At 32.6% G+C, this 15491-nt stretch overlaps 1 protein-coding gene across 2 annotated transcripts in view; it reads right to left on the reverse strand.

Annotated features, from left to right (window-relative positions):
• Nucleotides 1–15491, reverse strand: part of trip4 (thyroid hormone receptor interactor 4) — a 164722-nt gene that overhangs the window by 137622 nt on the left and 11609 nt on the right. For both annotated transcript variants that reach the window (XM_056462138.1, XM_056462137.1), the window contains exons 8-11: nucleotides 14081–14207; nucleotides 13797–13981; nucleotides 10323–10447; nucleotides 10129–10220 (exon numbers count right to left, since the gene is read on the reverse strand). In XM_056462138.1, coding sequence (XP_056318113.1) covers nucleotides 10129–10220; nucleotides 10323–10447; nucleotides 13797–13981; nucleotides 14081–14207 — 529 coding nt within the window. The remainder of the gene's footprint in view (nucleotides 1–10128; nucleotides 10221–10322; nucleotides 10448–13796; nucleotides 13982–14080; nucleotides 14208–15491) is intronic.

Genomic DNA, 15491 nt, shown 5'->3' on the forward strand with positions numbered 1-15491 from the left:
GGTGATTCTATGCTCTTTGATAATACTTAATGAATAAAACTTTTCTTTGACAAGCTTTAAAAGCTATAATATACCATACTATGCAATAATATAATATAATATAATATAATATAATATAATATAATATAATATAATATAATATAATATAATATAATATAATATAATATAATATAATATAATATAATAACAGTCTGTCCAGGTCAGTGTCTTCACCACATATGGTTTAGAAATACATAGAGAACTCACAAATGTTATTGTGAGGAAACATATCGTTAAATAGAGTTTTACTGAGATGTATTATAACTGCATGGGCGTTGGCCTGATTGTGTAGCTTTACATGGACAATGGAAATTGATGACCCGTTTAAAATGATTTAAGACCAACAAGTCATTCTGCGAATTTAAGACTTTATAGGGCCTAAAATTTTGTAAATTTTTGTTTAAGGCTTTAAATTTAAGACATTTTAAGACTCCCAGATACCTTAATATCTATAACTAATTTGGTGGTTAACTTTGAATTATACTTCTTTGAAAAAAACATCGCTGGAAACAAAAAAATCCACCAACCGGGACACCCTCACCTTAGGAACTTCCTAATTACTGAAATAATAAGTGTTAATTCAGCCAATCGGATTGAGGTTTTCTATTTTGGAAGGCAAGATATTGACATCTAGTATGGTCCATGGCATCTGATAACATTAAATATGTTTTGATTTGTTATTTACTAAGAGGGTTTGTTAAATGGATGTTCAATATAAGAATCCATTAAAAAGTAAGTAGAATTCTTGACATTTCAGTAACAGAAAAAGTACAGAAAGTTTAATCAAAATACTTTGCTTGTATTGAATCTTTCAAACGCCCAACCATCTCTACATCAGTAGTTTTAGTGAGGGCACCAGTCTAGCCATATGACAGCATCCTTCACCTCTCTGTGCAAATTCATTCTAGGCATGCTAGATTTGTTAAAAAGTGTTTGGCTATTGAAAATCAGCGAGGAAGACAGAATATCTCAGGCTGAGGCAGACAGAGTGGTTGAGGCTCGCCGACATTTACACTGGATGAAAGAGAAAAGATTAGAGCCCTCTGAGCTGCAATAGACTTCATTGATTTATAATTAATCAAGGACAGAGCCGGGTTGCGATATTGCACCTGGACATAATCCCTTTAAATCCTCTGCTTGACATCATAGAAACTAGGAAAATAGATGCTCGCTTCAAACATACAGCTATCAATGGGAGAAGTGTGCAATATGAAAGTAATTGCAGGACATGAATTAGTAAGGAATGATTGCAAGGCTTTGCTTCAGTGTGGAGGCAGTCAAAATGGCAGGATTGAGCTGCTGGGGTTGAGGAGATGATGGCGCATTGCACCCTCTGCAGGTTAGGATGAGATCAAAACAAGCCTTATAAAAAAAAGGACATGAATAAATAGGATGTTTGTGTTTTAACGCCACAAATGCTTGGTTCCACTTAAATCCTTCATGTTGTCCCAACACAAATAGATTAACTTAATTGTTTTTACAAATTTAAGTGGATTGAACATAAAACAATTAATTTTGTCCCCCCAAAAAACCTTAAGAATTGTATTTTTTTCAACTTATTTCAAATATGCAGTTTGAACAAGCAGCAAAAGTATTTTTTTGAGCGAATCTCTGTTAGCAAACCCTTAAAACTTACTCTAAAAAACTTTATTTAAAGGTGCAATTCTCTGTATTAATTAGTTTATTTTGTTCTTATACATTTTATTTATCAAGATCTACTTAACTATGTCTATTTTAGTGCTTCTTAGTTATGCTTTATTGATTGTATCATTTTTGTACCTTTTTTTGGGTGACAATTTTAACATCTGTCCAGGGACAACGGATGAAAAATAGCCAATTCTGGTGCATTTGCAGCAATGCTAATTAATGTACACTGTCCCTGCCAAAAAAAAACAATTAAATAAATAATCAAATAAACCAATAATTATAACTTTTGCATATTTAAACTCCAAATTTGTGGTTTCTTAAAGGTTATTAAAGTTGTTAGTTTTCGAGATGTACACTGTAAAAAATGCTGGTGATTCACACTTCCTTCATCTCATCCCAACAGCCAACACAAATCAATAAAACTAACTTAATCGTTTATTACTAATTTAAGAGGACTGAACAATTACGTTTGTCCCACCCAAAAATTAAAAAATGTATTGTTTCAACTCATTATAAATAAGTAGTTTGAACAAGCAGGAAACAATTTTTTTTTTTTTTATGAGTGCATCTTTGTTAGCAAACCCTTAAAACCATTATGATAACAAAAAAATTATTTTACGGTACAATTCTTTATTAATAAACCATTAATTATTAACTTTGCAACAATAAACTCCCAATATGCTGTTTCTTAAAGGTGGTAAAGTAGTTATTTAGTTTTGGGATGTACGTTATAAAAATGCTGGGTTCCACACACTTCCTTCATGTCATCTCAACACAAATAGATAAAGCTAGCTTAATCGTTTTTACAAATTTAGGTGGTTTGAACATAACAAATAAATTTGTCCCCCTAAAAAAAAAACTTAAGAGTTGTGTTGTTTCTCATTTCTCGTTCAACTTATTTTAAATATGTAGTTTGTACAAGCAGCAAAACTATTTGAGTGAATCTCTGTTAGAAAACACTTAAAACTTACTCTAAAACAATTATGGCTACAGATATTTTAAAGTACAATTCTCGCTATCAGTAAACCATTAATTATTAATTTTGCATCAATAAACTCCCAATTTGCGGTTTCTTAATGGTTATTAAAGTAGTTATAAGTATTTGGCATGTACGCTGTAAAAAATGCTGGGTTCCACACAATTCCTTTATATCATCCCAACACAAATCAATAAAGATAACTTAATTGTTTTTACAAATGTAAGTGGATTGACCGTAGAACAGTTAAGCTGTCCCCAAAAACATAGAAGTTGTGTAGTTTAAACTCTTTTTTTTTCTTTTTATTATTTGAACAAGCAGTAAAAGTCATTTTTGAGTGTAGAATAAGATGATGCAGAATATGTACTTTATAAGTTCTAATAAACAGCAAATATCTTTATAATGGGAGGGTAACGAGCCACTAGATATTAGGTACATAATGAAAGTGTTAGCACATTATTTAAACAATCTACATGTAAAATATGTTTTTAAAAGGTTGGTTCAATCTAAAACGAACATTCTGACATCATTTATTCAACCACAAGTTGTTCCAAAACGATAGCACTTTCATTAATCCCCATAACACAAATAAATATTTCTAATTAAATTTTTAGATGGAACATCTATTAACGAGAAATGCAGACACTTTCTAAAAACATTAATCCATATGAAAAAAGCTAAATCCAAGCCCTAAAGAGATATTATTGCTGTATGTGATGTACAGGTTCAATTCTGGTTGCTCAGTGAAAATAAAGAGAAGTTTAACAATAGATTATTTTAACTTTGGTGTACACCAATTTCTTAAAAATCTAAATTGCAGATGTCTGTGGCAGTCCGTGTCTGCCATCTCAAACATATACAAATCAGAGTTTATTTTTAAATTCAGTCTAAATTTAATGGCATAGTTCACCCAAAAATTAAAAATTGTCAACATTATACTCACCCTTTACTTATGCCAAACTTGTTTGACTTTCTTTCTTTTGTTGAACAAAAAAAGAATATATTTTTGAAAAAGCTGGAAGCCAGAAACCATTGACATCCATAGGAAATATAAACAGTACGTCAATGTTTTTTGGTTTCCATCTTTCTTCAAAATATCTTCTTTTTTGTTCAATCAAAGAAAGAAAGTCTAGGAGGTTTGTAGGTTTGTTATTGCCTGTCGGATGTTGTCAGATGAAGAAATGTTCTGTTTTAGTGTCTTTAGTTGTATATCTATTTTTCCACTTAAAGGGATAGTTCAGCCAAAAATGAGGAAAAAAAAGTGTTCCAAACCTCCTTGACTTTCTTTCTTCGATTGAACACAAAAGAAGATATTTTGAAGAAAGCTGGAAGCCAGAAACCATTGACATCCATAGGAAATATAAAGAGTACGTCAATGTTTTTTGGTTTCCATCTTTCTTCAAAATATATTCTTTTGTGTTCAATCGAAGAAAGAAAGTCAAGGAGGTTTGGAACACTTTTTTTCTTCAATTTTGGCTGAACTATCCCTTTAAGTGGAAAAATAGATATACAACTAAAGACACTAAAACAGAACATTTCTTCATCTGACAACATCCGACAGACAATAACAAACAGCAAAAAAAAAAAAAATAAATAAAAAAATAAAAAAATAAATAAATAAAAAAGGAAAGAAATTTGGCAAATGATCATAATTTCAATGCTGCAAATTTGATTTAATAATAAAAAAAATCCCTTTAAGTTAGTTATTCAAAATGAAAATATAATGTGTAATAACCCATTTATTTAGACTATCTCTTGTAAATTAAAACTACTTTAAATTTTTTTTACCTAATATAAAACATATTGATTACTGCACAAACATCTGCTATAATATAATTAAACATGTATCATTTAGTCAGAGCTCGGCAGGGGCTAAATGGACCATATGCCAACCAGCCGAACTTTGACCCTTCCATTTTTTTCTAGATGTGAAGTGCACTAAACAGCACTCCCGCGGTACAAGCAAGTCATTCAATATGTCCTGACCCAACTTCCTGTTCCAAAGGGGAATTTTCCAAAACCAGAATGTAAACAACACTCACACTAATTACATGTAAGCCAAGTTTTCTGCAAAAACAGAAAAGCATCCAAAAAGTCAGTTTACAAGAGGTCAAACACACTGAACATCCAATTTGGGGGTGGATAATAGTCATTAAAATTGCCTGAATACTAAACACTCCATGACCTTATTAGGTTTCATTTTCTCAGCATACAGAATAAATATCCCTGCTTTATCTTTTGGTTTGATAGTGAAATATGACACAGACAAGGTCTTTGTGTAGTAATCTGTGAACCACAGCGGAGGAGAGCTCATCTCAATGGCAGACGCTACTGCAGCAGCACCAATTACACCTCTATTACAGGGAGTCTGCCATGCAGGGAGAGCAGGAAATGAGGCAGGAAGTGTGCTGTAGGCTACAGAAGAAGACAGCAGGGGAAGCGGACACAGACAGACAGAGGAATGTGCCTGTATGCCAGAATACTGCTGTGTGCTGCTCAGTTCAAGTGCACAGTGAGCACTGATTTTTGTGTTTGAGGAAGAGTGTTATTAAAAAAAAAAAACAGAGACACAGACACATTCATGTGGAGTAAGTAAAAAAGATAAATAAATCTATACTGTAAAACTTAAACTGTGACATAATATATTGTATTCAGAATTGTGTGTGTGTGTGTGCATATATACAACAGCTAATCAAATCATTGTAAATCTGATAAGTGACATTTTAAGTCGATCTCATGTATAGTAATTAGTAATAGTAATTGTAGTGTATTGAGTGTGAGATGGGACTCGCATTTCTGGAATGTATGTATTTTGTGTTGGCCACTCTTTGTATAACCCTGAGTTACTTTTTAGTTGACCATCTGTTTCTGTGTATTTTTAAATTGAGTTTTGTTCTGGTGAATTGGATTTGTGTGAATTTGTTTAAGAATTGTGTTTTCAATGTACAAATTGGATTTTGTAAATGTGAATTGTGTTGTGTATGTATGAATTATATTTTGTAAATGTATTATTTTTAAGACTGATCTGTCTCCAAATCTTTGTGCTTTAACATCATCAGCAATGATTAAATCATTGAGGAATATCCAAAAGATAATGTTAGATGTAAGAATTAGAGCTCTGACAGGGACATGACGGTGTTAAATGGCTGAAAAATGGTTGCGGGTGCAGTATATGGATCGCAAGTTACCACAATTTACAGCTTGTGATTAAATCTCGGTTCTGTTGATATGCAATACAAATATTCAACAGATGGAAATATGTTTCTATGAAGATCCCATTACGGCCCATTATTTTTTTGCTCATCAGGTCTCTGCACAGGTCACATGACTGAAAACTATCAGTAGTATTAGTTATTCCTATGGAACTGAATGGTTATAGGCAGGGCTTGACATTAACACCTACCAACCCTAGCCATGGTGGTTCCCACTAGCTACTTTGGCTGGTTAGAAATAATTTTTTAAATTGTAGTTTTCTTTTTTTTTTTTTCTTTCTTTTTTTAATTAGAATATGCATATAGTACACAAAATGGGATCACATAAAAGAAAAGAAAACAAAAAAAAAATGTGAGCGTATAATATAATGTAATGTGTATATATATTATATATATATAAACAACATGTATAACAGTCATTAAATGAAACAAATAGCATAGATATAAATAAAATAGATAGAGAAAAAAAATCAGTCAGCGTGAAGTAGTGACATCAATGATAGTAATGTAATGATAGTAATAATGAAAAAGAGAAAGGACAACAGTAATAACGACATACAACAACAACAATAAAAATAATAAGAATAATAATTACAAGTACTACACCAACTGCTACTACTACACAAAATTACAAATGTTGCAACTACTACTGCTGCTATTACAGCCACAACAACGACTACTACAATGTCTACTACTTCTAATACTACTACAACTAAAATTGCAGTTTTCTTAAAAGCAGGGTTCGACAACAAAGATGGCCCAGTTTGCATGCAAATGTGATCTTAGAATTGAGTAGCAGCAGGACTGATAAAAATAACTGTGTTCGCGCGAGCAAAAGAAAGCAGGTAAAAACCGAATGAGAGGATGATAACTGTTTAATACAACTGTCTAAAAAGCATGTGCGCTACCGTTTCCTTTTGCGAGGCAACCTGGAAACGCAACTGGTGCGATCGGTTCTCCTTGAAATAGACTTGACAAAAGGTGATGCTTGTGCACCCACAGTCCTGCTGCTTTCAAGAGCATCAGATTTTTATAAAGATGTATTTTTGTAAGCAGCAGCGGTCACTGCTTTCATTTTACCATTCTTTGAACAGATTATTAACAGGCCTAACGTAAACCATGTGCGTGATAATCCTTTCTTTATCACACGCGGTATATTTTTTTACCTGCTTTCTTTTGCTTACAGTTATTTTTGTTAACATGGTTCAATTATATTTTGTACAATAGGACTGCTTTAATAGGAGATTAACTCCCCATATAGTTAACTGGGGATTCAGGACCTTTAGCCAGGACACAGACTATGCATTGTTTTAGATACCTGACAATAATTATTTTACTTTTCTTTTTTTTTTAAGAAAAGTTGTTTAATAAAAAGTGAATGTATACAGCTATATTTTGCTTGTTTTGACACATTATTTAAAATGCATGGCTAAGAAAAAAATATTTATTTTTGGTGTGGTCAGAGATGAATTAAATAATTAATGATAAATCCTTAATTTCGAGCCCTGAAAAGTCATGTGAAATAAAAACTAATTGCAGTGCGACCCTATGAAACCACAACCCATTTGCTCATGTACATTGAGCAAGGTCATACACAATACACAAAAAGTAAAATGCATGTGGACACAACACAAAATCTAAATCAAGTAATTTTAGCTGGTCAAAGTCAAATTAATGCATACAAAATATATTTTCCCAACAATAAAATTGTGGCTAGTGAAAATGGCGAGTGGCCAGTAATCTAATCTAAGTTAGTTGAAAATCTACTAGCCAAAGTGGCTGGTGATCAAAAAAGTTAACTTTCAAGCCCTGGTTAAAGGTTTCTTCAATACAACCTAACTAGGATTTGGAACGAGTAAAGCATGAGTAAACAAAGATAGATTTTACCACCTGTTGGAGAACTATATCTATTTTGGCTTCAGAATCCAGACCTTGCAACAAATATCTAGTGGATATCATTTCCAGAATAGAACTGAAGCGAAGTGTGGTCACAGGTGTGGGTATAACAGCACCGAGCGTGACTCATTCAATCTGATCTCTTTTTTTAATGGTTTTTAAATCATGTTGCTTCATGTAAGGCCTAAGGGGGTGTACACACAGGAGATGTTATTAAATTCAAATACAGCTAGACAGAGTGTGGTGAAATGGAAGAGAAAGCAGGGGTCCTGAGACGCGTACTATTTTTAACTCGCATCAACCTAAAACAGCAAGACATCCATCTGATGCACATACTGTATAGAGCAGTCACAGAACCCAGACTCACTGGAAGTATGCAATTTAATTTTCATTTATCGTTTCATTTGGTGGTTTGTAATACATATCAATGTAGTTTAGAAATGAAACGTCCACTGAATGTGCTAAAAGATTAAAGCATTTGAAAAATATACTAAACTCTCCCCTAAATATAAATTATATAAACAAGAATGAGCTAAAAGAAACACACACACACACACATTTGCTGATAAACTCCTTAAACTGCACTTGTTTACAAATCATGTATTATGGTAAAAGTGTTTTGAGCTTTTAACTGAGTAGTGTGAAACTGCAGTGAAATGTATGTGTTAAAAAGCGTGGGTGGAATAATTGTTATTCAGTGTAATGATACAGACTTTGATTTTGACATCTTTTATATATTACTTAACGTATTTAACTTTTATTACGTTTTTTTGGCATGGTCATTAAGTGTTAGCAGTGTTCTATTAATATTCGTTTTTTAAAAAACAGGATTTAATAACAAGACTTTTACTCATATTATAGCAATTTGTTCATTGAAAGAGGATCAAGAATTTATTTGAAACATATCACATATAAAAAAACGATTGTCAAACGATTATATCACATTCAAAATAAAAGTTCATATTTGCTAAATATATTTGTGCGTACTGTGTATATTTTTGTGTATATAAATGTATGCATGACTATATTGTATAAAATGCTTGTTTATATTTATATAAAATGCTGTCAAATGATTCGCTATTAATCACGTAAAGGCAGCAAGGTGGTGCAGTGGGTAGCACAATCGCAAATTAAAGGTACAGTTCATATATCTGACTGCTTGTAAGGACAAATTTGTATTACAAAAAATATATAATATTAATATATTTATAGATTTTAATCAAAAAGAAAAATATTGTGTTGTGAAGGAAAAATATAATTGTGTATGGAAAGCATCGTCAATGCACCGTGATGCATCGAGATATCAAATTGAACTGAATTGATGGCTGATAATTGTAACTGAACTGTGAGACCAGTGTAGGTTCATACCCCTAATATATATATATATATATATATATATATATATATATATATATATATATATATATATATATATATATATATATATATATATATATATATATATATATATATATATATACACAGTTGAAGAAATTATTAGCCCTCCTGTTTATTTTTTGATAGATAGATAGATAGATTATTCTTTTGATAGATAGATAGACAAAACCAAGTTATTCAGTGAGATCCTAAAAACACTTTTATTTTAAGACATTTTGAAAAAAATGAGTAGATGTGTAGACCGATTGGTCACGCATTTGTGTGTAAATAATATAATTTTATATAAAAACACAAACTGCAAAGAGTTGTTAATATATAACCAAAAAAAGTAAGTAAATGCACGACCAACAGCTAAAGTGACATTACTGAAAATGGGGATTTGAGGATTACAATAGTCAGAATTATTCAATACTCAATCACATTCACATCGCTATGTCTGTGGATGTCTATTAAGAAGGGCAGAATTTTCCAAAAAAGCAGGTGATATAAGTGTTTCAAGCACAAAATGTCATATATGATTACAAAAGCAACCTCAGAGAAAAGTAATGGTTATTGGTAATGGTTAAATAGGCACTTTGAAGTCTACATGAACCGGAGCTTGCTGAGACTTTTATTTCTGCATGTTGATGTACTTCTAACTGAAACTAAATATAGAGTAGGGGGTGGGGCTTTCTGTTGCGCATTATTTCCTCATAGCAAACTAATGGGCAAAAAAGGCTATTAATATGAAGCTGTTATGTAAGCCCTCAGTTGGGTTTCAAAGTCCCATTCCAAATGGTCAGACTTTGATTGAAGATTACCAAAACAAAAACATTGTTTTCAGTGGATTAACTTGCATGGATTAATTATTCACCTTAAAAATAACAACGTGAGCTAGCAAAATAAACAGAGAAAATTTTGAAAAACTGACTTTAAGTGAAAAAATTTTCTTTGTATGGTTGAATAGCAAATGCCACTGACCTGTTCTCTGAATTGCTCCTGAGAAAGACATTCTGAGACATTCACGCAACCCAGCAGACAGCCTGTGGGATAATCTGCAGGAAACTGGGGCTCTGAAGAACAAGATAACAAATTTAGGTGACATTGCTATAGCATACAGATAAGCCTGAAAGGAGTATTTAGGTATAACAGGTTTAGTATATTAGTAAACATACCATGCTTGTAAAGGTGGCGGTGCATGGCCTCTACCTCTGCAATTTCTTGAGGAGTGGGTCTGTTTGCTGCTGCAGCAATCCACAGGCGCCCCCTATGGGATGTGTACCACGTTCTGCCCTCCACCCTGCACAAACACAAGAAATAGAGAGAAACACATTCAGATGACTGCCATTTTATATATATAAATTTGTTTTAACTGATTATATAGTGTGTGTGTATATATATATATATATATATATATATATATATATATATATATATATATATATATATATATATATATACACACACACACACACACACACACTATATAATCAATTAAAAATATCTGCAAAAGGCTAATAAGACTGGCCGAAATTATTAAATTAGTGGATTACTTTACATGGTTTGAGAAAAAAAAATTCTTCCAAATATTATGCATTATTGTTTTTGTTCCTTCGTCTGTAACCTTCATATTACATTAACTGTTGTACTGTTCAAATATATAACCGCATTATAACCACATTTTTTGATTCCAAAGCCATGACACTAAATCATGCATTCTTTATTATTAGTGGTTTTCACTGTTGGGAAAAGGTAAGAAAAGTCTAATTTTACTTTTGATGGTCAGTTGGCACCATTAACCCTTTAGATAGGCCAGTGTACAAGTTTCTAGCTTCTAGCATTTGTTGAAACGCAGAGAAAGTTGTGGTCAAATTAAGCCTCAAAAATCAGCCCAGAATGGATGAAAACATCCCCAACAGCACACAAGTGTTAAGAACGCCTAATACATCCAGTAGCACATCCAGCAACTGGTGAATTTAAATTCAAATCTGTACATCTATTTTTCGTGTTGCCCTTTAATTTGCTTTAAATTTTCAAGAAAACATTTTTCAAATGACTGTAATTTGCACCACATCAAATTTCAGTGTTGAGAGAAAATTGTTGGTGTATGCCTCACAATGTAAATAGGCTATCAGCACTACTAAATGAATCTAAATGTTTACAAACTTTATAAACATGCATTTAACTTTCCTTTCTGCATAAACAGATTTACATTTAGCAGATGATCACGACTCAAGGAACATCCAAACACAGTGGAGTAATTGTATACGTCGAAGGCCTAAAGAAAAGTGACTACTGGCAACAAAATATAAATTTACATGCTATTGTGCAGTATTAAAGGATTAATTTCTCAAAAACAAAACTCTATTCTTAATTACACACCCTCATATCGTTCCAATAAGCTGACAACTTCGCTCATCTTCAGAACACAAATTAAGATATTTCAGAATATGTTCATGGTAAACATGTATCCTAATCTGAAGTGAAAGGCAGGCAGAGTTGTTTTTACAGATTTTTTGGCACACAAACAATTTTACAGTTTTTTTGGCTGAACAACTGAAGTCAAATGGAATGTTTGACTGTTTTTGGATCCCATGCTAGACATTGAACATCTCGGGACCCTTGCTGTCTATGGAAGATGAGAGAGCTCTCAGATGTCATTGCCTAAGATTAGTTTTCCCAAGATGAATGAAGGTGGATAAGAATGACATGAGGGCGAATAATTAATAACAGAAATCAAATTTTTGGGTGAACTAATCCTTTAATATAGGTGCATCATTTGTTTACATAAGTGACTCAAAGGGTTTTTTACTTGTCATTGCTAGCCTGCTGCAGGTGATGATTATAATTTTGGGTTCAGAACATTCTCGTTTTAGAGATCATTGTATTCACCTCAATGAGCAAGGAGTGACTCTGCCCTGCTATTTGAGAAGCAGGTTAATGCAGTAGTTAACTCGTGCTTTTTCAGTTAAGATTACTGGTCAAAGTCAAAGGCTTTATAACCCTTGCTGATTTCCAGAGAGCAATACGTGCATATATATACTTCACGATTGGACTACTGCGACTCAATTTATATAGGTATTGGTCAATCACGGTAGTGGTCCAAAACGCAGCTGATATACTTCTTAATGATACTCATAAATGTGAGCAAATTACCCCAACTTACTCTGGTTGCTAGTATGTTGTAAAATAGTTCTCTTTGTTTTTAAGGTTTTAAATGATCTGGCACATTCCTATCTATCTGAACTTGTGACTGTTAACATATCTGCTAGATGTTTAAGGTCATCAAGTCAGAAATTGTTAAAAGTTTATAGATCAAAGTTAAAGAAAAAAGGAGAGCTTTTCTATTGTGGGCCCCAAATTGTGGAACGGTCTACCTCTCTCTTTTAGAATAATCTTTACTGAATCCGTGTTCAAGGGGAAACTGAAACTTCACCTTTTAGAAAAGGCTTTTAATACCGGAGTTATCTGCGCTTGCTGTTTTCTGTTTCATGTTGCAGGGTTGCACGGTTTACCAGTACAATGGTAGTATCGCGATACTTTGGCTCCAAAATACTGGTGGTGCCACTGTAGTTTGTAGGATCATCATTAATGGTTTATAGATAGTGTTGTATGTTAAAAAGTCAGTAAAATGCTTACATGTTTGTGCAGCAACAGACCATTTTATATGAATAGTCTGTGGAGCCCTTTAAGGCTGCAAAACTGTGTAAAATTTCTGTTCCTGTTAATATGATTTGGTAGCGACTGCGACAATCTCTATAAAAGAGTGACTCACAAAGTGAAATTTTGAATTACTTTGGATTGTTACCTGATAAGACTGAAAAAAAAAGACAAAATACCCAAATAAGCAACAAAATGCTCTTTTTGTAACACATTAAAAAAAGTTACAAATTATACCAAATAAAATGTATTTTTGTTGGTCAGTTATTTACAAATAAACAAAAAGAATCAATACATTTTAGGTGAAGTGGGGTGCAAATAATACTTTTCTGATCATTTTTAACACAATTTGTGTACAGCACAATGGTCAACAACTGTTGTTATATTGCTATATATAAGTCTAAAGTGATATAGGCCTATCACGATAACTATTTTTTGTGGTATGATATTTATATATATATATATCAACACAGGGAGAACGCAGCCGAGGCTCGAATCAGTGACCTTCTTGCTGTGAGGCGACAGCACTACCTACTGCGCCACTGCATTGCCCATATTATATATATGTACTGTATATATATATATATATATATATATATATATATATATATATATATATATATATATATATATATATATATATAAATATCTCTTCCAAAGAACACATAATATAATATTTTATTCTTGAGAATATATAATTTATAGTAATTTTAACAATTTAATTATTAGGCATTAAAATCAGAATGCGAAAACGTATATCCTAAACAGAAACAAAAAAATGTTTTAGAAAAGTGCAACTAGAAAAAGAACTAGAGAAACCATAACCATTCTGATACTGAACTATACTGAGATAGCAAGGCTGCACAATCAGTTAAATGTGATTGAGAGGATGTCCACGTGTTGTGCGATAAGTCGATATTTTGATTATTGTAACAGGCCTAGACTGATGTAATTTATGATTCCTCACAAGGTCTTTGAGTGAACTGTACCTTTTTATGCCCTTAACAAGCAGTGAAGCCCATGGCTGATGCATGCTGAGACACCAGCCGCCGTCTGCAATCTCCTGCAGCTCTTTGTCCTGCAGTCTGAGTCGGCTGCGCTCAGTTGTCTCTTTACCGCTCGCTGGCTTTGATGAGGACTTACGTGAGGGGTTGCTACTGGCCACGTCAACCCACTGGCAAAACACAAACACACATGAAATTTACAGACATAAACACTTCTCGAACATGAATGGCACTGATCTTCCATGCACTCGAGACTAGTTTGCATGTACCTCTGGTGCAGACTGCAAAATGTTGGGGTTGACGAGCTCTCTGAAGTGCTGTCGATCAGCAGGAGCTGAATGTTTTGCCTTCTGGCCAAAAGAACCAGTGTTGATGGCCTTGACAGTCTCATCAAACCTTAAAAAAACACACATGCACGCACGCACACACACAAAGTTATTGTCATACTACACAGATCATGCTTTGCAATTAACACCTTCAAGTCATATTTAATTCATTTCAACAGTAACTACAGTGGGTGACACTTCAAAATGACCATTAATGACGTGTGTGGTGCCACAAGGAGACTATGGGATTAAAAACATGTTTTTAGGTGGAACAGCAGTTTGCGACTACGCCACCAGGGGGCACAAAGGGACGAGATGCGAACAGACAGAGCTATACAGTAGCTGCAAATACCCTGTTTGTTACTTGTAAATGAAGATGAAATAGCAAAGCAAAGCATTATAATTCCTTCATTAATAATTAAAAACTTGTTAACAAGCTTTATTATCATTGTAAACATGTTAAGTGCAATGAGGATTCATTTTGAAAATTAAAACGAAAGAAATTAGAGGCAACTGAAATGAAAGTACAAACATAAATAAATAAATAAATAAATAAATAAATAAAATAGTGTTTTAGCGTAGATATAGAGAGATGTACAAAGTTTGTAATTTTATAGTGAAAGGATTAAGACCGTAAGCTTTTTCATTTACATTTTCTTTAATTATTGCACACAAATAATAAATGAATAATTAAATAGGCCTAAATAATTTAATATTTAAAGACGTCACCAGCGAAATACAAAGAAACGGTCCAGAGCATGGTCTAAAGGGTTCATAAGTTGAATGCTACTTCATCAAATGCATAAAAATAAATTGACCTACCTTAAGCAGATCACTAAAATTATAATAAAAATAATTTTGCAGCAGGACATTAATTAACTTCCCGCAAGTTTATTTTTCATAATTTCGTTTCTGTTCAGTTCAGTTCTTTTTTCTCAAAACGTCAATGTTCTCCTTTAAATTATAATTATGTTTTTTTTTTTTTTACTTTTTACTAATAAAAACTTTTTAAACTAATAATGGCCCAATCTCTTGTGCGAAATATAATTCGCGGATAACAGCATTAAAAAAAGGAAAAAGCAGTCAAAAGTTAAAGCTAATCAATCAAACTTAAATGTTAATTTACTTTAACTATAAAAGTAAGTATAGATAAAGTAAAGTGTTTTATTTACTTTAACTATAAAGCTTAAAATTGGTCAGTTAAAACTACATCATGTACTGTAACTTTTGACTAGCTAGAGGTTATTAAACAACTACATTCATTTTAAGATAACCTTTTGGTCGAATGTTAGTCAAAACATCAGAGCATCCCCATAAATCTAAAAATGATCATCTCAACAAGTATGTCTAAAGC

This window comes from Danio aesculapii, chromosome 7 (assembly GCF_903798145.1).
Source record: "Danio aesculapii chromosome 7, fDanAes4.1, whole genome shotgun sequence".
NCBI classification, from domain to species: domain Eukaryota; kingdom Metazoa; phylum Chordata; class Actinopteri; order Cypriniformes; family Danionidae; genus Danio; species Danio aesculapii.